The 27,877-nt window shown below is 36.9% G+C and overlaps 1 protein-coding gene across 8 annotated transcripts in view; it reads left to right on the top strand.

Moving 5' to 3' along the window:
* Positions 1–27,877, top strand: part of SLIT2 (slit guidance ligand 2) — a 401,248-nt gene that overhangs the window by 263,024 nt on the left and 110,347 nt on the right. For all 8 annotated transcript variants that reach the window (XM_077477716.1, XM_077477717.1, XM_077477720.1 and 5 more), the window contains exons 6-7: positions 14,253–14,324; positions 22,801–22,872. In XM_077477716.1, the coding sequence (XP_077333842.1) occupies positions 14,253–14,324; positions 22,801–22,872 (144 nt within the window). The remainder of the gene's footprint in view (positions 1–14,252; positions 14,325–22,800; positions 22,873–27,877) is intronic.

The raw sequence follows: 27,877 nt of genomic DNA, 5'->3' as shown, positions 1-27,877 counted from the left end.
GTGATCAGGTATGTATTGTTGGTAATCAGAAGATCTAGTAATGCTTTATTTCTAGTTGGTGCGTCTGATCCATGAAATTGTCCTGCAAGACATTTATGAACTGGCGAGCCTTAGACGAATGCATGGTTCCCTCCACTCAGTCTATGTCTGGATAATTAAAATCGCCCATTATGATAATACTTCCCATCCTTGCTGCTAATTCAAATTGTGATTCCCTCAGGTTAGGGGACCTGTAGCATACTCCCAGTATTATTTTCCCCTTAGCTTCATCCCTTTGGAGCTCTACCCATAAGTATTCCACCTCCTCCCTAGCTCCCTTAGTGATGTCATCTCTCACATTCACTTGTACATTATTCTTCATATACATGCATACCCCTCCCCCTGTTTTACCCTCTCTATCACTTCGATAAAGGGTATTCCCTTGAATGGTTGTCAGCCAACCATGAGAGCTGTTGAACCAAGTCTCTGAAATTCTCACAAAATCCAAATCTTCCTCGTACAACAGTATCTCTAGTTCACCCATCTTGTCCACCAGGCTCCTGGCATTGGTGAACATGCCACGTAGTTTAGATCAGTTGCATACCATCCTCCTATTGGGTGTTTCGAGATTGCAACTAGGACTGTCTGCTCTACCCCCCATGCTCACTGGAGAGCTGGGCTGTGGAGGGAGTGACTGGTTCAAGCTTTCAGCTGCTCACTGAGAGGCTGAGCTGGGTGCTGATCCAGGCATGTGGGTAGATCCCGAACATATGGTCGCAATCTTGCCCGAGCCTGGACCGGCTCTGTGACATCAACAGACAGCTTACTGTCTGCTGAAAACAGGTCACAGGAGTGCAGAATGAACTGCACTTCTAGGATCCATAGGAGAAGTACAACCAAATGAGCGTTGGCTGTACTTCTCCTTTAATTACAGCAAAATCTTCATTATTTTGTGAAAACAGTCACTTTTTTCAATGTAGGATAATTAAAACCAGGACTGTACTACCTAAATAGGGACAGCTGATAGGTAGGTACTATGCTTGGCTAATTTGTGCTTTACAGTGCAGGACAGTAGGCATGTCTTTCAGTACCCTCGATAGATGGTTAGCCACAGATTGGCCTTCACTGGTGTATGGAGTCAGGCCAAAATGTGTCCATAAGGCATCTCAGAAGAGATCTCATCATTTGTCTTCACTGACATTCTTGAACAAAGTCACTGCGTGTACACAAAACATTCTGGCACATGTAAAAGCAGAGTGAGGAAAGTGGATAATAGTGATATATTGATTCATGTGTAATCTTTATCTATTTCCTAACTCCAGGCTGACAAACTGCTCAGTCATCTTTACTTATGGCATGGCTGCCTTATTATCTGATTCCTAATGAAATCGTAAATAGCTTCTGATATTGACAATGATGATTTCTTACCAGTGATATTTTTACACGGGCAATTTAATTTACTTTAGGGTGTTTTTTTTTTCATTCGCCTTTCCTACGCCTTTGCTGTAGCATTAAAAATGGATGAAAAATTTGATGGTGTTACAGCCTCATATTTCAGTGATGTTTAACAAGTAGTGGCTGGGCTTATGTGCAGCTGTTGACTGGTAGTTCTGAGAGGCTGAAGAAGATGCACAATAATGGGTAATGACGATGCAGGTGATTCAGATAATTGATAAATTGACCTGGGATTTCTGGTATTCTGTTTAGTCATAGTAGTTTATGCAGCCTGTAGTTTTCAGTTTGTAGAGAAATAAATCCAGGTATACCTCAATAGCAGGACTATTCTTATAGACGTGGTAGAAAAATAGAATTGTCTCAGGTGACAGGTGTTTCCCTCACCACTTGGCCCTTCACACAATGGAAGACACTATGGTAATATTGGGGTTTATTTTAATAAAGGCAAATATACTTTTCAAAGGAAAATCCACTGTGCAAGGGAATTTTCCCAGAGCTTATTCAGGGAAAGCTTTGACTTCTATCATCCAATCACATGCAAGAAAAAATGCAGTATTTTTCTATTTTTCTTGCCCGTGTTTGAGTATTTTCTGCAAAGTGAAATTTCACCACATTCACAAAGCTCTGGGAACAATTCCCTTCCATGGTACAACTTCCTATGCAAAGTGAAAAATCTTTTGGCTTTAGTAAATCAATCCCATAGTACATGCATCGCCAAATTCTTTAGGCAGTTTATACAGGAGAATTGGGGATGTACATTTAAAATGGTTGGGCTTAGTTCAGAGCAAGATAAAAGAAGGCATCACTTTTAACCCCAGTGAGAGCAAAACTAAATACTAAGCCACACACTAGATGTTTATCAAGTCAGTTTTTTTTCTTGCTTGAAAATATTTTATAATGGATAGAAGGAATGATAGAATGATACACGCAAGCCTCAAAGTATCAGATGGTTGAACATAAAGGGATTGACCGGTGGATTGACTGACTGTTGATTGTCTGGGTCCTTTTTTGAAGACACTTGCCACATTAAAGTGAAAATTTTAGTCAGAAAAGGTCTGCTAGATCAGCTTTTTGCAGGTATAGCTATATAAAACATTAAAAATGTGTGCCTTTACTGTTTAGAATCCAGTAATACACTTGCTTTAACTTCTTGAAGCTAAAGTTCAGCAAAGTTTAACTGAAAACTAACATGAGACCGATATCCGAGTTACCAATGGTGAGCTTTCCTTCTGAAAATGTGAGTTGGTTGACTGTTATGCTATGCTGAAGTTTTAGCGTGACTACTAAATTACCAGGAGAAATCAAAGACTTACTTTGAAATCTTACTTTCATTAGCTGCATTTTTATTTAATTCTGTGATTCAGCAGTATTGATACAGCCACAGCCATCCCATCCTATCCTATAGCTAGTATAGTTTCTTGGCATCTAACTTCTATTCTCCCATATTACAGCATCAGTTTCATCTCCCATGGGATTGTCAAGGCTATGACTGTTTCTCATTTTCATAAAATGTACAAATCTATGGAAATTTTGTTCATATAGATTAGTGACAACAATAATAACGCAAAAATACATATCTATATGTATTCTTCCGCTATCACACTCTCAAAACATGTACACCACTGAAGATGTAAGCCTTTGCAAAAGGATGTAAATACTGTTTTTGTTCAAAGTTGGTTATGAGAAACACTCCTTTCCCTTCAAAATAAAGCTAGGAGCTATTAAGTGGCACTTGCGTTATGTTGTGGCAGGAGGTGGCTGAGAACTGGCTTAGAGCAAAATCGGTCTTTGCATACTAAACCCATCCAGGAGGTTCCAGGGTGCACAGAGGGAGCTTTTTCAGAAGAAGAGATGTTACATTTTACAGCTTAGTATAAGTGTTGGTTTACTTTAAATAAAGCTTTGTAGACTACAACTTTGGTTTCATACAGGAACACACTCTTCTCTGCTGCTTTTTGACCCATTGCAGCACTGCACCTTTGTGTCAGGCTATTGCCTCTTTGGGAATAGGAGTGCTGTATATATGAATACAGATGTCCTAAACTCACTCCAGTCATCTCACCATCCTTCCTCTTCAGCAGTAACCATCAAATCCCATCCAAATGAAATTATGTGTTGCTGTGACCTTTAGCAATGCCTGTGGCAGCTGCCATACTTCCCCTAATAGAATTTCTTTCACATTTTCCCCAAACATAAAATGTCTGCAGCTGAAGTGGCTTTTTTTCAGGTTAATTGAACCAGTAAATTCTTAATGGCCCTCTTTCGTTTAGTTAATGTAATGCACTTTAGGGCAATCAGAGGAGAGTGAGAACATAAAGCGCTTAAGTAATCACGCTAAAACATCATTACAAATCACATAGCCTACATAGTACACACAACTAAATATTTATGTTTATTTAAAGGAAAAAAATCGGTTATGTTACTTGGTAAATGACCAGTTATGAAGCCGAGTTATTAAGCTGGATATGACCCTTTTAACTGAAGTATGGTCAACAATTTCATAATTTCCATAATACCGTTACATCCAAAACGAAAACAATAAATATATAGATTAAATGTGCTTGTGGTAATATAACAATATACTGGTAGAATGAGATTAGGTCAGGTTGGCTATGCAAAAATGTGTGTTTAATTGCTCTTTTGCGCATGTTCAGAAAATCGACATTAGTGTCTATGGAGTGGCTGTCTATTATGCATTCCAACTGTTGACAGCCTTCCAGCTGAACTTATAGCAGATTTTTCTACATAATCAGAAGAAGCTGCCTAGTGGGAAAACTTTGCAGTGGAGACGATTTGGGAAGAGTGTGGAGAGATTCGAATAACATTTTGGGGGGACGTGTTAAAGGTGGGGAAATATTAATCAATTAATGGATAAGTATGTTAATAGTATAATTATCCCTTAAGGTTTTGGTGTATTTTCAAAGAGTAATGCTAAGTTTCACTGCTATACCACCAAGCTCTGCCTTCCATAATTATACTTCATTATCCATTCCGGTGCATCACATTCTCTTTAGCTTGCTATGCCTAAGCACTGAGTCCCCGTAGATTTGCATATCCTAAATACTTCCCTATTTAGGCTTATGGGGGCTGGAAATAATTTTGTCACTGAGAATATAGACACCTGAGTTGGCCAATGACTGCGTAATGGAAATACATAATCAGCTGGAGTGAGGGGTGCTTAGTGTAGTTTAGCTTAGCAGGGCTGGGAAGTGTGGATTAGTGATAGTTACTTGTAGACTAATAGTTAATTGTAGAATTGTCCTTTCGAGTACAAAGTGCTGTGCTCCTGGACTTCCCTCAGTAAACTCTTTCAAAGGTGTTGCTGTCAGGTGATGTCAATTAGGAGGGTTTAAAGAAACCCAGGAGCTGGATATACTGTACTTTATACAGTAGAGTGGGGCATGTGAAGGGTCTGCTTCTTTGTATATGCATGCAGTAGGGTGGATGAAGAGTTTGCTGTTAGTTTTCACTTTATAGATTTTTGTTATGATGTTGAGCGTTTGGAAATTGTATCCATGAAACCAAATTTTTTTTACAAATGAACCCCTAAAGCTGTTGTGGTAAAATCCAAACAGCATAGAGACACACATGACTATAGCAGATCGTGTATGACACTTACAGATATACAAGAACCTTCATTATTGAAATAACCAAGGACAGTGTCTGTCTTTGCTACATTTCTTTTCACTACATTTATAATTATATAACATTATATTCTAAAATTGTTTAATAATGTATTTATATACATTTGGAAAGCAAGATATTACTTATTGTTTGCAAGAAATAGGACAAGAATCAATTGGTATGTGGTAAAACGGGTGTCTATTCTGACTTCTCATCCAGAATGGGCGTTAAATTAATACTGTAAACTCCAACCAGAAATAGAATTCATAATTCATATCCAGAACACCCCCTCCACAACCCCCCCCCCCCCACACACACACACACGCACACACACACCCTTCTGAAAATTTATCACATTCAGCTGCTGCTGGAAATATATTAAGTGACATCTAAGATATGTAAAGGTATGTAGTAGAATGGACGTAATCTTAGTAGAGATGTTATGATAGAGTTTAGAAAGATTAATGGAACGGAACTCCTAAAATGGACTATAGACCTGACTGTCAATCTTCATACGTGGTATCAGACTGGCTAATGAATAATTCACATGTCTTAGTATTGTAGTGACAGTATACATGCTAAAGTGGTCATTGGAGATATACTGTGACTGCCTTGATTACCTGCTTCTGCCAACTCTAGTTGACTGGTTGTTAGGCTGGTCACATAGATTCAATATTTAAATGTCACTGACCTAAAACAGCTATGTACATCAGTCATAGAAAAGTCCTTCTCTGTTAATCAAAGTGTAGGAGTGACAGCATAACAACCAGACAATTGTAATTTTCAGGAGATCTTCAGTAGCAGGCTTTTTTTGTGATAGATTTCCTTTACCAAATACACATCTAAGATTCCAGGTATGATTTCAAAATGAGGTCATACTTTGATGACATCATTATGGTGCACCTGCAATGCAGGCATTGTTATTTTCATCTGCAGTTTCTACTCAGGTTTCATTTCATGGGGAGACACCTGTACAACTCTGTGACACTGAAAGTGATCACCATACACCAGAATATTGTGCAGAGAACTGTGGTTGTCTTCTAGGGATGGTAGCCAGGGATCCACTCAGCCTTGCATATCATCTGCTCCTGCAGTTCCTAAACCAAATGTCTGCACATAACCCTTTGCATTGTTTTAGACATTCATTTACACGCATAATCTGGTGTTTAAGTCCGTGATTGAAATATCTTCCGAATTAGAGGTTATTACTCATCATTATCTTAAACCACTGCGGTCTAATCTTTGGCTATTTAACAAAGATCCCTCATTTCTGTTATCCTGACTCATTATTGGTATAAAGATAGCACACATTTGAAAATGAGCAGAAAGAAGCGTACTATCTCATATCAGAAATGTTAAATGCTACAAAGCACCTCGCCATTTAGTGCCATCTTGTAAAACTCTGGGAGATGATTGTCCTCAATGATTTCTCCTCTCCGGAATGATTTAGAAGACGCTGTGTCAGCAATGATTTATCTATTGACAGCTAAGGATAAAAAGATACGGGCACCCATACAGCTCACCCTTTTTCAGATTAACCTACAGACTGCATTAGGCAAATTTGACGGCATAAAAAGATTTTGCCAATTTGTCTAGAAGCAATTCCTCTCTGGGACTGCACTAAGAGCAGTCTTTCATGCCACTGAGCAATTTAAATGACTTTGATAGATAGTCCAGGAGGTTAAAGTATTGTACTGTACATCTATATTATCACTTTAATAAAAAGCCAATTTACTTAATTGCTGGGTGAAATTAATCTCCGGAATTGGAAAGCTTCTCCGGCAGGATGCAAGGCTTCCGTACTTCATTCAGTGCTATGCTAAGGGAATGCCTTAGTGGAGACGCTTGATATTGTAATTTCCTATAACATTCAATCAGCAATTACTGTTGTGCTATAATCTAAAATCCCGGAATGCTGCCTCAATAATCCTAAAGCCAGTTATAAAAATCTGAATATGTTTTATGTGTGCGTGGTTCCAGTAGTACATACTGACTACAATGTCATATGTCGGGACCAGTTTGACCCACCTGAAGCTTACCCTAATATGTCTGGCATCATTCAGGGAGGGGAGAATCATGCTAACACTTTTTCAAAAATGCTATTTTATGGGCAGTTTCAGCATGTCCCCTAAAGTATATCTAAAGCAAACATTTTTGGGGGTTTTCTTGTTTTTGTTTTTTTTTTGATAATAGAGTAGGAAAGGCTTATAACCCTTGTGAGTTATGGGCAGTTTCAGCATGTCCCCTAAAGTATATCTAAAGCAAACATTTTTGGGGGTTTTCTTGTTTTCTGTTTTTTTTTTTTTTATAATAGAGTAGGAAAGGCTTATAACCCTTGTGAGTTTTTTTTTTTTTTTTTTGCTCCCTCTCTCTTATTGAGGAATATTTCCATTCACTTCCTGTCATGTAGACACAACCAAAAGCCAGAGAAATTTTCCATGGAATAAGGGAAACACTGCAACAAGTGTTTTGTGGGAAATGATCAGCACATCCAGAATTTAAATCCTAGAAGAAAACTCTTTGTGGTTTAATATGTGAAGTACTTAACACGTGAATTGTACCCTTCAGGATAAAGTCTCAAAGGGAGTTTTACCAGATGAGCTGACAATGTTAACTGACCGTAAGTGTCCCTTTTGGCCGATTCCACCTCTATTTCTATTCTGGTGACAACTCAGCAATTTGGATTTTCCCTCAAGTCCCAGTAGATTGGTCAATTTGATTATGTCTATATAATGGGGACGTAGACTGAAATAAAAACTTGCGGTTCAAACAATTTCCTACTTTATCCAAAACTAAAATTAAGAACACAGTTTTGACTTTAGATGTACATTACTGTGATTTACAAAAACAAAACTATGTTGCACTTGTGTTGTTTCCAAGTATATACCATTCAAATTTCGCAATCAGGACATTTGCTTTCACTGGTCAACACCCAAAATGTGCACTGAGGTATATTTTCTAACATTTTGATATGCTTTTTTGCATTTCCATGCAGGCTTCCACAGTCAAACTGCGGTGCGCTCTTCCTTCTAACAATTCTGAATCTTATGCTTTAAATTATTAGTCCTTTCTGTTACTCACTTGATGTATTCCTTGGAGTTACAGTTACTAATTGATCATTTTGCCTTTCGTGTCTTCCGGTATAGTGTTTCAGATTTCCCATTCTCTGCAATTACTCCCTAAGCTGAAACCTCTGCTATAATATAAAAAAAAAATTATAATAAAAAAAATGTTTCGCTCTCTCCAATAGTGTTATTTGTAATTATGAAGGATTTGTGAGGAAACCACCATATGCATGTTTTATTAATGCAATATTAAATGCCAAACCTATAGGAAAACTGAACTCCTCTAATAAACAGAGCACCTGGTGTGCACGGGGTGGTCTCTGTCTGTTAGTTCTCTCCCAGGATGTCCTGGAGCCATGCATCTCAAAGGAGATCACATAGAGAACAGCTATGAAATTGCATAGAGTTGTCTTTGTGGCCAGTGTCACTGGCTTTGTGGGACATGTTTAAAAGCGCAACCTGACTTTGTTTTATACATTTTATTTTTTTTAAATTACTTTCTCTGTTTTTTAATCATAAACATAGGGATATTATGAAATGTATGGTGCAGCTGTGCTTGTACAGTGGTTTTGTACATAAAATGAATAAGAATAGAAATGTATTTGGAGAAAAGGGAGAATCTCAAGCCACTATTTTATATGTGACTTATAAAGTGCCTGTGGAATTAAAGAGCCATTTCAAGGCAACAGGTGAAAGCAATCAGTGAGCTACTAATGCTCTCAGGCAAGCAATGCAGCTGTGTTAAAGTCAGAAAGTTGCAGCAAGATTGTCACAGATCATCTAACAGGGTTGGTAGAAGGGAAGCAAGAATGTACTTCTGTGTTTTGTAACTTCCTCTCTGCTTCCTGTATCCTATTCTATTCTTTGGCAAGGGCATTAATTGGTGCGGTACAACAATTCCTGGATGACTATAAAAGTGATGAACAAGTGGTCATACATTGATTTACTTTTTCAATTTTGATTACGGTGTACCTTGAAGCCCAACACTGTGCCCTTACTGCAAGGGTTAGTTGCTCATTTTGTCTAGGGGAATAGAGAAACAGTTTTACTTACCTAATCCATCGCTCCTCCAGCAGGCAATGCCCCCCTGTGATCCAGTGGTGCACTGTCCCTTGACCTTCTCATGTCCAGAGCAGAGCTATGAACCCTGTTTTGGTCTTCATGATCTCATGATCCTAGACCGGTGGAGCGTGGGGATGCAGAAGCTGTGGAGACCCTTTTAGTTGCGGGAAGAGTGGAGTATTGGGTAAGTATACATGTTTTTTTTTAGTTCCCATTAAGCATAAATTATCAATTTACCCTTGCAGTGCAGGTGGAGCCCAACTGTTAAGGAATCATTTTGCATTGCCAGGAGTTGGAATATAGGATCCTGTGTCGATGACATCATTTTCAGATACTTCATCGATCATTCAGAATTCATTGACAGGTGCATTTGACCTGCAGTGAATCTTCTTCCATCCTATATTTGACCTGCTTTAAGCAGGCTTTGCATTCCTGTAGACTGGCATGGGAATTCAAAACCCACCTAATACAATAAAAGCCCATTGACGCAGACACTTAGGGTTCTGTCGAGGCTAATATATAGGCATTTCCTGCATCCTAAAAAATGATCATTCTCTAACAAGCCAAAAAGCTTAAAGGAAACTCAGAAGCACCTCAAAGCAGCTTAAATTCACTTTGCATCAACTCCTTTAGAAATTTAAAAACAAATCATAGCAGCCAACCAATTAACTTTTTTCTAGAATCAGTTGCTTTCAGAAGCATTGTTTGCTGCACTCTAAAGTAAGCAATGAGGACTGTTATATTGCACACCCATTGTATACTAGAGTTCTTGCACAGAAACCCAGGCGCAGGAGGTTTTAAAATGCACATTTGTTTTGAGAGCTGTCACAGAAAGGAACATGTTTACAGAATTTTTTTTATCTTTCATGCAGAATATAGAATAACCCATCTTCATGCCAGGCTGCCACTGACAGGTGGGGGGTACTTCCACACAGAACACCTGCTGACTTGCTGTTTAACAGCAAGACCAACCAGTTCTGTTCTTTCTATCCATTAAAGATTTTCAAGCAGGAACAGCCCCTAAAAAGATTAGCAGTGTAAAAGTCAGAAACATCTTTAATCTCCCTGGCGGTATGATTATTTCAAATTTTTGGTGCTGAAAGTGGTACAATTATTTTGCATGGGAATTTGGCATTTTATATTGTAGGCCTGTAATTCTTAGGAATAGCTCACATAAATCTGTCCAAACCAGAGTCTAGTAGACATCCCGGGTATGATAAAGTTTGAAAAATTAATAATAAATTATAATATAATAAATCACTATAATTAATTCTAACAAATAATAATATAATAATTATTCAATAAAAAATTGGCTCAGTTGCAGAATTGTCGCTGTCATTAAATTTAGTGTTTGATGATGAATTTCCCCACAAATCATTATAGCTCAATTCTGCAAATGATTCTAATTTATCATCGCTGTTTTCTAGCTGATCTAAAACCACTTTTGACATAAAGGGACACTTTTTGGTTGCTATGGACAATCTCCAAATTCCAGGCAGAAAAACAGTATTTATAATATAAAAGTGCATGCAGGGCACTGGACAGACCACTAGGGACAAAGGGGGTGTGTAATTTGTTTTATACAGTACTGTAATCTGTAAGGTTACTGTGTACTGTATATGTAATGTGTTTATACTTTTTTGAATTTGGCGCCGTTCTCTGTCCCTGTGCGTCGCAGCGCTTGCAGGGAACGGAGCCCGGCAGAACTCGGCACTGTGTGAATCGAGCGAGGAGACAGCTCGCACACACAGTGGGGGGACATCCCTGTATCTTGCAATGCGATCCCGAATCGTGCTCGGGGTTACCGCTAATGGTACTGAAATTCCACTTCGAGCCAGACACGGGAATACCACCAGGGAGGTTAAAGAGGACACAGAGAACATGTGCCACCCAATGAAATTGGAAAAGTGGTTGAGCCTTAAGCTGTGTTTTTCAATTCAGGGCAATACGGATGTGAAACTCTCTTTCACAATCGGTGTCAACAGGAAGTAATGATAGTTACAAAATACTCTTGAACGTGCATCTTATCAAACACAATATACAGGGATATGGGAAATAATTGTCTACACAAACACACACACACACCTACATAGGTTGGACTATTGTCTTTATTCAACCTTACCAACTATGTAACTATGGAGTTCTATGGTCACAGTATATGCTTTCATTTTATACCATCAGCATTGTAATAACAATACAAACAATCAAACAATAGGTATTTTTGACAATCCAATATACTGTGAGCTTACTTGAAAAATCTCATTCATGTGATTGCTGCCTATCTGCTGGCCATCTATTTCCACAACTTTTTGGATTCTTTGCATGCTTTGCAGCTTCCCCTCTGCTGTTTAATTCCATTTTGTAAGGACTACATATCCCATGGTACCTTGCTGCTTGCAAGCAGCATTTCCTATACTGACTCCGCCTCCTGAAACTCCTCCTCTCAGCACCTCTGTAGTTCAAACAGCAGGCTCTGTGAAATGTGTGACACAGTAGCGCCTACTATTTTTGATCATCCTTCAGTTGTTATCTTTTGTTCCACTTGACCCTGTACTGTCTGCCCCCAGTAGCTGTACAGTTGTAAAGTGCTGAGCAAATGGTTGGCACTATATAAAACTTGTATAATAATAATAATATTACTAATAGGGCATAGTCAGTTGAAGGAATTAAATGTATGGGATTCTTCACAAAGAACAGGTGTAGGCCAGAAATAATTGAAATGTTAAATATATGATTTTACATTTTACACATTTTGGATACTCTTTAAAGGTGAACTCCAGAAGCGAAAAAAGCAGTTGGAATATTTATATTTTAATGTCTGTGCTTTGTTGCCATAGCACCACTTTCTCTCCCCTTTCAGTAACCCCCCCCCCCCCAACTTGCTGATTGGTCAGGGAAGGATCGGTGGCACAATCATTATCTTTTTTTGTCCCCCATTCTGTAAGTATGTTCAATGTTAGCCTGAGTTACACTGTGTTACCAGACTATACTGTTAACATGTTTTAACCAATTTCAGACTATATTGCTTTGCATGTAAACATTAACAATACATTTCTCTAAGGCCCCATTCACACTAAGGCCCCATGCAATCTCTCCTACCTCTGCCATTGCGCCGCAATGCACGACAGTGGAAATCGCTGGATTCTCTATGATGCTTGTTCACATCAATGTAATATGGTGCAATGAGATTTTTGAAAAGGTGCAGGTCCTTCTTTCGTGCAGGGTAGTGCATTTTTTGGCCCCATAGGCTGCAATTGGAGCACACAGCAAATGCAAATAAATGCAATTTTGGTGTGTTCTGGGCAGGATTTTGCATTTAGAAACCAGTCTCCTCCTCCACATGAAGCTTAATAATGCATGTAAAATACGCATAAAAATGTGCTACAAGATCTCACTGAAAAATGCATTATTATGCAGCAGCACCTGTGAACCTAGGCTTATTTGCTCCCCTTTGGTCTGTTAAATATACCATTTAAAGCGTTTTACTATATCTGTTCAAGAAGTGCAAATAGCTTTCATCTAGCATTTCATCTAGAAATTGTATTAACTGATAACTTCCTGTACTCTCTGCCTCTGAACTGCTATTGGTTGCCATTGTTTCCTGCTATCTTCATGTACTACAAAACAACCCCCCCACCCCCAATTATGGATAGGAGTGGTGTTGATGTAGTCCTAACACAGTGTTATGCAGTCCTAACACTCTCCCTGTCCTAAGGTAACAAAACTACTCAGTGGCTAGCACTTAAGGACAGGAAGTGAGTTAATGGCAGGATTACCAGGATAAAATTAAGGGAGGAAAAGGTGTGGAAAAAAAGAAAACAAATGCAGCCACCACATCTAAGGACCAATTGGCTGTAAAGCCCCATACACACTATCAGATTTTCTGCTGATTTTTTTCCTTCAGATTTACCAAAACCATATAATCAGGCAGGCCCTTGCACTACATGGTTTTGGTAAATCTGAAGACAAAAATCAGCAGAAAATCTGATACTGTGTATAAGGCTTAATACTATCCATTTTTGTTTTTTGGGTTGTAAAACACTTTCATTGTGTGCTATACTTGTCTGGATTTTAATTTAATTTAAAAGATGTTTTCAAGTTTTGTTTCCAAATGAAACCTGGTTGTTAGAATGTTATTAGAATTGTAGTAATAATGAAGATGATAATAATGCAAAGATGATAATAATGATGATTATGATAATAATGATAATAATAATGCAATGATGATGATAATAATGATACCAATGATAATAATAATGGAAAAAATAATGCTAAAAATAAATATGAGTATTCATGGGATCGTCATCAGGCGTACATTAGACGAGTGCCACGTATAAAGTTGTATGGGCATCTGTGAGCAGCTGTGACCAAAAAAAACTGTATATCTTCCCCTATTTCTCAAGTCATTGTACTGCCTTGTTTTCTGCTGTGATGGATTATGAAAAAGATTAAGAGGACCTCGCTCTACTCTGGAGATCTCGTTTCATATTGTGTCCTTAAATGTATCCGAGCCACATTCGGTGATATTGGACTAAAAATGTGCCGCGACAGCTGGACTGCTTTAAATTTGAACTTCGTCCCCAAGTCACACAAAGGAAACGGCGCACAAGGCTTACTCCATGCAGCCATATTAAATAAGAATAGCATCTTTTCCTTTCTTGCCAAAGATAGTAAAATTAACATGCAGCTGGCTTCTCTGATAAATGGATTCGGTTAGGTCACTGAGGGGATGCATGTGACACTAAGTGATTTACAGTGCTTTACCTTAATGAAATTGTTTCAGCGAGATGACGCTGAGAGCTTTTAATGGATGGCTTTACTTGATGTAATGAAATTGCTTTCTTTTGGCATTTAATATAAGGTGCAGTTATTATTTACAAGAGCCTTTTCTGCACTACTGTCTCTGTGCAGAGCAGCAGCAGAGCAAGAGAGCAGGGTGCAGGAGAAGAGAAAGTGGAGGGGAAAGGCTGCTGGGTAGAGCGGCCTAAGCTTTGTACATCACACAAGGTTGACTTCACTGAACCGCTGTGCTTGTCTTTTAAGTAGATCCTCCTAATCTGTTCACAGGCAACTGGATTTTAACCAGATCAGCTGCATTGAAGATGGTTCTTTCCGAGCTCTGCGCGACCTGGAAGTGCTGTGAGTATACATTGAGTTTCTTGGCATCAGCAGCTTATGACGAGGGCAGCGTGTGTATTTGTGTGTGTGAGAGAGAGCGAGAGCTCATCTGGCTGTCATGTCGCTGTCACTGCTCTGCAATAAATGTGCTTCTCTTCACTGCTGCATTGGCTAAATGTTTGGAACACAAATGATTTTTATGTTATGTTGCTAACTGTATGATTATCTCTCCTTCATGTCGTCTGGTGTTACTTCTCCTAAGCTAGCTGCTTTTGAACATATGGTGGTGGTGCGTAGAGTGCAGTAGCCCATAACAGCCAATCAGGTTCTACATTTCATGCTAGAGAAGAGGGAACAGTGAATGATGATCACTGGTTGGCTGCTCTGGGTTTCTGTACTTTTTTTATTTTGGCTAATGACATCAGCCTACTTATATTTGATGATCATATTTATTTATGCATGTACACTATAAAATCCATTCTATTGATTGTACATGTCTGATTTGTATACCTTTGTTCATCTTTCTGTTTATTTGCATCTATCTATCTATAGATCTCTCATGCTTGTTTGATTATCTGTTTATTTTATTTTATCTATCTAATCTATCTATATGTCTATTTATCTATCCATATATCCCTCTTTCAATCTATCATGCTTTTTTGATTATCTGTTTACTTTATTTTATCTATCGATGTATCTATCTATGTATGTATGTATCTATCTATCTATCTATCTATCTATCTATCTATCTATCTATCTATCTATCTATCTATCATGCTTGTCTGATTATCTGTCTTTATTGATAGTTCTGTTTTTTTTATTATATTCTATCTATCTATCTGTCTATCTATCCATATATCCATCTATCAATCAATCTATCATGCTTGTTTGATTATCTGTTTATTTTATTTTATCTATCTATCTATCTATCATGCTTGTCTGATTATCTGTCTTTATTGATAGTTCTGTTTAATTTATTGCATTCTATCCATCTCCTTCCGTTTCATTCTATCCTTACTTCTTTCTTTCATTCCTTCTATGTTCCCTTCTTTCCTCTTTTCTTTCCTTCTTTATTCCTTTTTTCCTTCCTTCCTTCCTCTTTTCTTTCCTTCTTTATTCCTTCCTGCTTTCTTTCCTTCTCCCCTTCCTTTCTTCTTTCCTTCCTATGTATCTATCTTTTTTTACGTCTTTCCCACTACTCTCAATCCCTCTGCTCTTCACATTGGAAACATTTTCCGAAGGGTTGTAGTTAGGAAATCAGTCATATTTGTCCAACCTACAGCATATGTTTCCCATAACCATAAATAAGCTAGTTGAAAGCTCAGTTTCTGGTTGGCCACTGTGGATTACAACACACCCCCTCTCATTACATGCTGTAATTAAATAATGTGACATGGAAACCAGAGGGCTGGTGCTATGTCAGTAAATAGGTAAAAAATATCCAACTTATTCATAACATTTTTATAATGCATATATGTATGCCTATGTATTTATTTACACAGTCATATGTGTGTATGTTTGTGTAATATATACTGTGTTTGCGTGCGTATATATAAATACTATATTGTCAAAAGCATTGGGACACCTGCCCTTGCAAGCATATGAACTATAATGGCATCCCAGTCTTAGTCTATAGGGTTCAATATTGAGTTGGCCCACCCTTTGTAGTTATAACAGCTTCAAATCTTCTTGGAAGGCTGTCCACAAGGTTTGGGAGTGTGTCTATGGGAATGTTTGACCATTCTTCCAGAAGCACATTTGTGAGGTCAGGAACTAATGTGGATGAGAAGTCCTGGCTTGCAGTCTCCACTGTAATTCATCCCAAAGATGTTCTATTGGGTTGAAGTCAGAACTCTGTGAAGGCCAGTCAAGTTTCTCCACCCCAAACTCACTCATCCATGTCCTTATGGATGTCCATGTCCAACCCGATAGAATACCTTTGGGATGAATTAGAGTGGAGACTACAAGCCAGGCCTTCTTATCCACACCAGTGCCTGACCTCACCAATGCGCTTCTGGAAAAATGGTCAAAGATTCCCAAAGACATACTCCTAAACCTTGTGGACAGCCTTCCATACCTCTATCTATCTATCTATCTATCTATCTATCTATCTATCTATCTATCTATATATATATATATATATATATATATATATATATATATAAATATATATATATATATATTATAGTTTTGTAAAGCGCCATCAGTATTTTCAATGCTCTTATCAGTTTATAGTTTAACAAAACACTAATATATATAGGCACATTAGAACCCTTTCACGTGGAGGTGCTTTTCAGGCCTTTTAAAGTGCCTGAAAAGCTCCTCTCATGCCTCTACAGTGTGAAAGCCCGAATGATTTCACACTGGGGCAGTACGCTTGCAGGACGGGAAAAAAAATCCTGCAAGCAGCATCTTTGGGGCGGTGCTGGAGCGGTGTATACACCACTCCCAAAATGCCTTACCTATTGAAATTAATGGGCAGAGCTGTCAAAGCGCCTACAAAGCGCTTCGGCAGCGCTGCAACATGGGCAACATGGGCACTTTTAACCCTTTCTTTGACTGCTAGCCTGGGTTAAATGCACCCTGCTAGTGGCCAAAAAGTGCCGCTAAAACTACGGCAAAGCATCGCTAAGACTAGCATTGCTTTACCACTAACACACCCCCGCCCCAGTGTGAAAGTAGCCCCGTACACACGAGCGGAACCATCCAAGTTTTTCTGATGGAATTCTGCTCAAGCTTGGCTTGCATACACACAGTCACACAAAGGTTCTCTGAACTTTCGACCGTCAAGAATGCGGTGACGTACAACACTACGACGAGCCGAGAAAAAGTTCAATGCTTCCGAGCATGCATCAAATTGTTTCCAAGCATGCGTAGGGATTTTGCGTGTCGGAATTTGTACAGATGAACTTTTTCCGACCGAAAAATAGAGAACCTGCTCTCAATCTTTTGCTGGCTGGAATTCTGCCAACAAAAGTCCGATAGAGCATACACATGGTCAGAATTTCTGACCAAAAGCTCACATCTGACTTTTGCTGGCAGAATTTCTGATCGTGTGTATGGGGCTTTAGAGTAGTGGAATATATAAACAGGGGCATAACGTCAAACTTAATACACATACATGTTATATGGCAGCAGGCTGTGAAATCATCCACAGGCAAGATTTGTGTTTTCCTAAAACATTTTAATAAATCTGCTTAATGTGGCCTTGTGAAATGCATCTTATGATAGTTAGTATGTTGCTGCACTCGAAAACAGTTACGGAAAACAGTTTACAGGGATCTTTTTCTAATAGGCCAAAACAATGCAGTTTTATTTATTGCCAAAATGCGTCAGTAATGCATAAATACACTTACGAGCGTGCCACATCCCCATGTACACTGTCCAACAAAGGAAAAAGAAAAAAGACTTTAAAGGCACGACAAATATTGTAAATAAATAAAATACATAAATTGTATTATCCAAAATTTTATGTATTTTATTTATTTACAATCTTTTGTGATGCCTTCAAATTCTTATCTATTCTTTTTTCTTTGTTTGATACACTTTTCTTTATTAACCTAGTGCCATGTAATTAGATCAGCCTACGTTGTCTTAAATCTTGGCCTTTGGAAATTCAAAGTTTAAATGTCGTTGCTTTGATACTAGCCATGAGACTAAATGTCATGTAACCAATAGTGGTTAGTGACATGCCAACTAAATGAATGCTAAAACAGATTTGGTGTAGCTTTGAATTCTTTTACCACAGATATATAGTTTTACGTATGTTATTATCCATAGAAATAAATTATTTAAATTTAAAAATCCTTTTTTTTGGCAGGTCATTGCTACTTAGCCTATGTCCATTGGCGCAAATCATTTTATTAAAAAAAATAAAGTACCTTTCTTATACAATGAATAAAAAACTGTTAAATACATACAATCACACCCATGAGCCCCTGCTGCTTTCAGTCTTATGCCACTATCTGGAAGAAATTAACCATGGCACAAACATACCATCTCCACGCTGATGGCATCCATCATGCATTCCATAACTAGGTACCCAGGAGTTGTAGTGAAACAGTGCTAAGCTTTTAGCCACAATGCTGCCCGCTTAAATGACAATTTGGCATAGTCAACAGATAGATTGGGGTTAATTTACTAAAGGCAAATAGGCTCTTCACTTTGCAGGGGGATTTTCTTAAGTGAATGAGGTTAATCTCTGCTAACTTCCATTATTGACGTAAAAAAATACAGTTTCTTTAATTTTCCTTGCACATGATTGGGTGAATTTTCACCACATTAACTATGGGAAAACTCTCTTGCAAAGTATACATTCCTTTGAAAAGTGAACAGCCTTTCTGCTTTAAATACAGTAAATCAGCACGATTGAGTTATAATCTCTTCCTAAATGCCTGATTAATATTGTTGTGTATAATATATATGATCAAGGGAATATATTATTATTCAGTTCCCATATCTAGAAAAAAAAAACGGTTCTTTTCTAGAGGGTATAATTTTTACTGGATACCAAGTTTACAGTATATACAGAGTTATATAATAATCAAAATCCCAATGAGTCCCTTCGGTCTTCAGTTCTTCCTTCCATAAAACTTTACCAAGGATAAAGACACTCCACACACCCAGCATATATGTTATATATATATATATATATATATATATATATATATATAGTATACCTTCCATGCATGCACATGCATCCACACAATCTATACTCAGGCCATTCCTTTCCTCCTCTAATTTCCTCTCATATACTAAGATTCGGGGGAGCCTGATACAAATCCCCCAAAACCTACAACAATTATCATGATGTTTTCTTGGCAAATGCAAAATTAAGATTTTTTTTTGTCTATACCGTGAAAATATTTGCAAAGAGTTGTCTTTCTTTTGTCATGAGTAAACTGGGCCCCAATGCATGTAATTCTTAATTTCTTAACATATCACGTACATTGATTGTATACATTAGTGTGTCACATCAGCAATTATTTTACAACCTGAATGCTCAGCACACGTATGTGAAACAGCAAGCGCTCCAAGCTTTTGAAAGGTTTTGTAAATTTGAGATGGAACGCTGCGGTTTCCAGAGCTCACATAAAACAATCTCAAGTTATGACTTATTTCAAGATTTATTTGCAAATATCATAATATAGTATGTTTCATATTGTATCTCGGTTTTGCCGAAGACCTGGATTGTTTTACGTTACACATATAAGCAATCCAAGTGAACCCCAAGAGTAAAATCCTTCAACGACCTTATCAAGCGATGGCTGAAATGACAAAATATGAGAAAAGTAAATTTAAACAATGGTATAAAGTGCTGTATCTAAAAACGCTTATTAAATTTGTTTAGTGTAAAAAAAGGGGGCCTATAACAGTAAAATATTTGGCTAGATTTTTAACAGATGGATTTTTAAGGGCTAAATTTTAAGGACTATGTTCAATGTTATCACCAAACCAAATAAGAATATATATTATTTATTTTTTTACCTTTGGTAATTATTATACATTCTAAATATTTTTATGTCTACCCCCATCCAAAGGAAGAGAATTTAAGTAGAATAAAACTGTTGAAGTATTTTTCTTTTTACTATTACTGTAGGGATATCAGTTTCTGGCCAGTAGAGCTTGCAATCATTTATGCTACCAATGTATTTTGTCACCTTTCAGTTTTCAACTTAAGCTTCAAATAAAAAATAAAAATATGATGTGTTTATATCACTGTGAGTTTTAAGAAAAGCAAGTACATCAAGCACCCCAAATGGCCGTAGTTTTTTTCTGATCTAGTTTAGTTTGGGTGCCATGGGAGACCTTTGGTGCTTTAATTTTCGACTTTAGAAATAATGTGTGCTTGTAAATATTTTTTTTTATTATTATTTTTTGGCAGTTAAGATGTTCCAGTACTGCATTGCAGCTCCAGTAGACTGCCCTATAGCGCTCAACTCAATCATAAAGATCACTATATACTCGTGAGACAAAAGAGGAGCTTGCTGGGTGTGTCCAAAATGGCGGCTCAGATTCCTTTACAGTAAAGTGATATCTGCATTGCCTCACTATAATTAGCAAGCACCACACAATTTAACACATTTTCCCCATATTTACTTATGAAATCTCACTGTTTTTGCAAATGTTAATCTTTTTAAAGCTTAAGATGAAAATATGAAATGGAGAAAAATAATGTGAACTTTTAGACCTATGGGATTGTTCTGAAGTGTGGTTTAATAATGAGGGCTTCTCATAGATTTTTTAAATTACATCTAAGATACCAGAATAACAGGTGAAAAAAACATTTCACCCCACCTTTCCTATTTTGCTCATGGTATTCCTGTCTTTAAATATTTTTTTGGATTACTGTCACAAATATGAATCACCTCTGAACAAGTCTTCATGTATGACCATGCTAACATTTTTGTGTTCCTATATTTAAAAAATACACTAATCCTCATTTATAATCCAATAATAAAAAACTTGAGACGTGTGCCAGTACCCTGTAGAGATTTGAGATTAACTTTTAAAAGTCATCCAAGTTCAAATGACAAGAAAACTTTAATGCAGATTTTTGGGTTCTGATGAAATTTTGCAACTTCAGTGATGGCAACTGAATATAAATGTGTAGTTTATGGTGACTACACCCACTGCGGCAGTAGTAAAATTCTGCTGACGTTTGTGGGAGGAGCCATGGTTGAACATAGGAAGATTGGAATATTCTAGAAATTCTGAAGGGCGTCGAGCCTTGATAAGCGCCAGATCCTTTCACATTTTTGTTGCACACTCTGCTTCTCTGGTTGAGTGGATGGTTGTTTTCTCTGAACTACCTTTCTGCACCGCCATTCGTACCCATTCACATCCTTTCTAAAATGTCTTCAATTCCAGGCAAGTTCTCTTCTACTATGCATGCTTTAATCTTTAATTGGTCTTTTTCTTACTTTTTTATTTTATTTGTGGCTGGTGGCATAAGCTTTAATAGTCTTTTTAATCGCTAAGGGTTTTCTATGTTCATAGCTTAAGCAAAGGTAATGTGATAACAGCTTTAATAGTCTTTTTAATCGCTAAGGGTTTTCTATGTTCATAGCTTAAGCAAAGGTAATGTGATAACAGATTCTTCTATTATTTTGTACTTGTTCATTTTCTTTCATTTCTTGAATTAAGGATTGTACTTTAGAAATCTGTACTTTAGAAGCAAATACAAGGCTGAAAATGAATTGTTTAGCGGGAAAAGACAAGATTTTAAATCTAATGTTATAAATTTAAATGCCTTTTGCTGTAACTGGTTTGGTCTACGTATTAAGCTAATGTTGTTTAATATTGCATAGAAAAATTTTGAAAAAAATGTATGTGTGTATATGTATATATATATATATATATAAATGTTTCATTTAGATAACATCACCTGAGCCCTTGAGTCATGTAAGGGGACTGCATTTTAGGTGTTGGTGCCACTAAAGTATAAATTTGATAAATGTCTTTTTAAAACCCTACCAACTATGCACTTATTTTTCTTTTCCCTTTTCTTTAACCTTTTTTCCCCATCAATCTGAAATAAAGGCGCTTTCGCTAACTATGTATTTCCCATATATCGTTTAGTATGTCATGGTGCCAAAAACCCAACCTTGTTGGTTTTGTTCCACCATATTTAGCTTATATCAGATGTGGTGATGGCCAAGACTAAATTCATTTTTAAAGTGGATTGGTGTCCTTTTCTAATAGAAATGGCATATATTATAGATCTATAAAAATAATTTAGCAGAAGAGCAACTGATCCAGAAAAATTACCTTAATATTAGCATCAGTGATATCAAAGAGAATTTCCCCCAAATTGTGGTGGCTTTTTGCATTATTTCTTCTCCTTCTGCTTTCTATCTTCCTCTATACTGGTGGTATTATTTATTAGCATGTTTTAAACTTTGTGTACTATGTTTTTCTAAATAAAATATGTTACTGTACAGCACTGACTATTTTGATGCACCCAGGTTTTGTGGCAGGTGAGGTTTGAGAACAGCCAAGTTTACTAGCAATTGTTCTTAATAATGCTTCCTTCAATCTATGGCCAACCTTAAATTACAAGACTACATTAATGTGAAGAGGAAATAGCGTGCAATGTGTTTTAAGACTAGATGTGGAAGAATTCAGTGACCCTTCTGTGACTTGCTGTACCCACAATGCAGTTCACTGTAGTATGCCTACATGGCACTGTTACCAAGCACTGTATTAATTGGGCTGTACTGCAGTTTTCATTAGCAGCACATTAAATAAGTGGAAAATGCCTGTGGGAAATGCAATGCAGACATTCAAATGTTTCACACTAATCCAACAATATTTTTAGTTAGGGTTCATTGCAGTTAATATTGTTCCTGTGCATGATTATACATTGCCAGGGAAACATGTTGAACAGATTTTTCGAGCAATAAACTTTACGTTGTCAAAAAGAAAATACGCAGTTATATTACAAATCCTGCTGTTGCCTTTGGTGATCTAACTTCTTCTCTTTCATGTTTTACAGTACCCTCAACAATAACAATATCACTCGACTTTCAGTGGCAAGCTTCAACCACATGCCAAAACTGCGAATTTTGTAAGTAGATTTTTATTAATGAATCTCTTATATTTTTATTACTCTGAGACAGAAAAATCATATTTTAATGTGTTAAATAGATTAAAACATCACTTGAAATATTTGTCTTGGGAAACATCTGCTTTCTGAAGTAAAATCGAATGTAACGCATACCGAGAACATTTTTTTTTTGTTTGCGTAAGTAAATGTAACAAATTAGGAACTTTAAATATTAGCCATAATCGTAAATCTAGAACAATTTAACAGCTTACTATTTTTTTTCAAAAGTACATTAAAACCAGGCAAGTAATCAGTAGGATTTTTACTGTATAAATAAACATCAGAAAGTTGAAAAAATCTGAAATCTCTCTGCGCAGAAATATATATAAAGAATAATGATTAAAAAATACTCTTCATGTTTAATGAACTGCAGTCATTTGGAGAACAGCCAGATTTCCAGTCTCTTGCAGCAAAAGATGAAAGATTTTTTTTTTATAAATCTTTAATAGTAGAGTTCAGTCCATAGTGGCCATATTTCAACAGTTTGACTGAAGTGAACACCTGAGTTTGGGAACCTTTCGCAAAGCACTCCAATAGTGGTAGACACAGTGAATAGTTATTTCAGCTAATATATACTTTTAAGTATCAGTTCTGAATTATTTTTGAAATTGACAAACTGTTTTATGAGGTCATTCTAAGCACAATGATTATGTGAAAAATACAGAAACTCATAGGAGCCGCACAAAAATGATTTCACCAAGTTGATTACAATATAATGAAATCTGGTTGGTGGTTCTGGGGCACTGCAATTTGGGCATCATATCCAAGTATTTTTTAAAGTCATAAAATAAAGATGATAAAAAGATTCATAAAAAAAAATACATGTGTGAGTTGATGAAGTTAACGGAGAATTTTAAGTGTCCCTCCACTTCCCTTTTTGACCTTATGTACAGTCATTATAAATTCCACCAAAGACTTTGGGAATCTTCTGTCCCAAACATTTCATGCTTAGTAAAGGCATACCCAAATTCACAGCACCACTCCATACCTATACCCCTTAAGGTTCATAGACCATCCAGGTGCCGACTCCTGTAGCCCGTCTTTTCTCTAGCATGAGAATATAAGAAGATGACAGTTGCACTCATTATTTAGCTAATTATTGATACTTTATTTTGCATACATATGGTCTCCACCCACAAAACCACACTCCCTAAATATTCTTCACCCAAATGGACTTGTTCACAAGGATAGAGTGGGTCACTTTATGCATACTTAAGACTTGGCGTTGTTTGTGAAGTTGCCGCATTGTTGTGATTATATACTTGAATGTTCCCGTTTTATCCAAAGCCCCCAAATGCTGGTGAAATACCTCAGAACATTAATATGGATAAAATCCACTTTGCCACACAGAAATGCAAAACATGGGCAGTGATACATTGTAGGAGTGTAGATTTCTAGAAGATCCTGTTGTGTTTTATAATTTATAATTTTTCCACTCTGCTGCTGAAACATAGTTCCGCCTCAGTATAAAATATGCCCTGACCACTTCTTAGGTGTTTTTGTTTTATGCAACCAATGGTAAAAAGTAGAAAGATGAATCTTATGCAGGTGTTTGCAAACCTGGTGCAGAACCAAAGAAATGTGCACGAAGTATTGCAAATCCTTTGCTTAATTACCCCAAATATAAAAAGAGAATAAATGTAAACTCATTGCAGTTCAGTCCTTATGATCAATTAATTTGTACCTTTTTGAGTATGCAACCCTAACTGCATTTTCAAAATACTCCATCCCTTTAACAAACCCTATTTTGCTACTTTTTCCTTTTCTCTTTGGCAACCCTTAAGAGTTGTATTTTCTACATAAATAATTGCATTGACATACTAGGTATTTCACATATCATTTAAGGGCATAGACAGGCTTTGATTGGCTGTCACCTTTGATAAATAGGAAATCTTTAATCGTTTATTACTGTACTGCAGCCAGGCCTAATTAAATTGAACCCGCTCTTTGACAATCTTTGTAAAATGAAATTAGCTGTAGAGATGGAGATGTGTGTTTTAGTACCCATTATAGTTGTTTAGGACAGAGCGCATCAGATAAGCAAATTAATATTACTTAGAAATACAGACCCAGTGTATAGGTAAGCTTATACATTTCTGCCTCTAAGCCAAAAACACAAATTTACAAGATTAAGGGAGCTTTTAGTGGTATTCACACAAATAAAAGATGAAAAGCTTGAGAAAGTCTACATTTTTTTAGCTTTTTCTTTTTTTACTATACTGCAATGTACTTAGCAGAAATTTTAAACAAAATATCAAAAAAATCAAATAGCAACTAAAGAAAAACTTGAGGATCGGGCTACCTTGAGGGGCAATCTTTTGCAAGCTCCCAGTTATTCATTTCTAGGCGGATCTTTATGACTTTTAACTAAAAAGAATGAAAGTGTTGTATCTGTGGGATGAGTTGCATGGGAAATAATAAAGGGTAGGTAGTGGTGCCATAGAGACTAGCGAGATGTTTCCCGCAGTTATCTTAGACAGATGTCAGTCTATGCTTATGCCTATGTAAAAAGTGTGAAGCAGGACCAAAGTGAAAGTTGCCGTGCTATGCAAAAAACCTCATCTCATATGTATTTGTGATCAAACTTTGCAAGTCCATGTAGAGATAATGGGGTTTATTAACTAGAAGGGTAAATCCACTTTGCACTGCAAGTTCACTTGGAAGTAAAGTCACTGTAGATCCAAGGGGAACACACAAGGAAAATAAAGAAACAGCATTTTTGCTTGTACATGATTGGATGATAAAATCAGCAGAGATTCCCCTGGTTTCTTACCCTCGGATTTACAGGGTCTGCACTTCCAAGCGCATTTGTAGTAGAGTGAATTTGCCTTTAGTAAATCAACCCAATGTGTCTGTACTGCCAACTTCGTATAACTGTATGTCTCGAGTGCTTTACTACATTTTTCTGCATAGGAGTTTAAGACTGACAAGTCTTTCAGACTGATTTGCCATATTGTTTCAGGTGGCTTAATGCCTGTTGAACCTTGTTAGAGGCTTTAGAGATGAAGATTGGTAAATAAGATAGTTTATTTTTTCGTATCTTTGGTTTCCCCCTTTTCAAAGGCCAGTTAATAGGGACACCCTATAGGTTTTGGGGGAGGAAATGCTGCCAACCAGGTGACATGTAAGAGTGCCTGCTGAACTCTTAGACATCATACAAGCAAGCATGTTTTGCCCCAGTCTTCTAAAAGATTGTTCTTTTTAATATTTATGGCTAGATTCAGTTCAATATCTTTAAATGGAATTATCAAGTAGGCAAGCAGCTGCATTATCACTGTATCTCTGCCTTGCAGTCTGAGCTTTATCACAAACATCTTTTCTGGTCAGCTTCTGAAACTTTACATTTATTTTAGTGAAGGGTATTGTCCGCTCCTATCTATTTCAAAACTTTGGTTTTAGGCGTATTGTCCCACTTGTAAAAAAAAAAAAAAAAAAAAAAAAAACAGAACAAGAAAAGTTGTCATACACCAATTTAGCAATTAGCGTGAATGTTTTACTATTGTTCATATGCTTTAGCTAGTTGGAATTGAGCCATGATCTTGTGCTGACCTGCCCATTTTCGAAGTAACAAACTTAATTCCTCTTTGTGTTGCCATTTCCATCTTTCAATTTCAGACTTTGTATTGAGCTTGGGTCCCGAGGGGCCAAAAGCAACTAATCCCCTTTTCTTTGATTAAACAAAAAAGAGAGGAAATCAGAAAAAAAAGGATACAAGGGGGGTGTTTTATATTGAATTATTTTTCTTGCCTTGTTCGGTTGAAAACGAATGTGACCTGCTAAAAGGATTTTGCTGGCTGTTTCTATAGAGACTAATAAAGCAAGACTTAGTGATATTTCTAATTGGGAGCCAAATATTTTATGGGTCTTTTTTCACTCTTGCTGTCAGTAGGCTCCCCCTATAGAGCAATTTACTTCAGATGCGTTTTGTCTTTTTTTTTCTTTTAACCCCCTGCTTTTGTTACATCTTTTTTAACTTCAGAATCCACAACTGTTTTCAAGCTCTTGTAGTTTTCCTAACCAACTGTAAAGAAACAATGCTGGATGTGGAGAGATTGTTTTTTTTTATGTTGGCAAACACAGTTTTTTTTCTGCCTTGAAAATAAATGAGTGTTGAAAGGATTTGCAACAGATAAATTGGTAAAAAAAAAAAAAAAAAAAAAAGTGGTGAGGATTACGGTATTAAGCGTTTTAGTTTTGGATCAATGGGCACTACATAGACTGGTCTGAAGCAGTAAATATCTGAAGTGCATAAGTACCCATAATCAAACTTTTTACAATCCACGTTCGCTTCAGTGGTTGATATTCATCTTTTTTTGGCCCTTATTGAAGATTACCATCATAATGCCAAGAGGCAGTGATACCCTCACTGTCTTAAGGAGAAAACACCCTTTTTAAATGTATTGATACCAGGCTTGCCACTTCCTTTTGCCATGATAGTCTTATGTGGTTTTTAAGTGAGGTGTCATCTTTTAGCATTAGTAAAAAAAAAAATGTAAAAAGGGTAACTATTCCAGGTGTAGTCCTGTTACATTAGATCGCATAGTAGTCGCTTGTCACAAATAATCCAAACTTGGGTAAACCGGAGCAGTTTGTTTTAGTTCCTGAAACCATTAAAACCAGTTTGCTAATCTGCACTTTATACATCTGGCAAATTCAGATTCCAACCCATATTTCAGTGTTGCTTGTAATAATTTGTTAGCGTGCACAAAACTATAAGCTAGTTGTTGCAAAATAGCCACCCTTTTTGGATAATATTTATTGTGCTGGAAAATGTTTACATTTTGTATGCAAAATCAATAGATAATAGCACTCTGCTAGAAAAGGAAAAATTCCTTTACTAGAATGGTGTAATATAGTAAAACTGCGGGTGCAAATTATGATCTCTGGGGACCCATCCACTCTTCTCTATACATTAAAGTGTATCTCTAGCCACTACAATTTTCTCTGTTTTTTTTTTGCATACAAT

Source organism: Lithobates pipiens, unplaced genomic scaffold, assembly GCF_037356315.1.
Source record: "Lithobates pipiens isolate NorthernLeopardFrog02 unplaced genomic scaffold, aLitPip1_a1.2 Scaffold_13, whole genome shotgun sequence".
NCBI lineage: Eukaryota > Metazoa > Chordata > Amphibia > Anura > Ranidae > Lithobates > Lithobates pipiens.
Note: the sequence above shows the minus strand (reverse complement) of the source record. Positions and strands in the feature narration are given on the sequence as shown.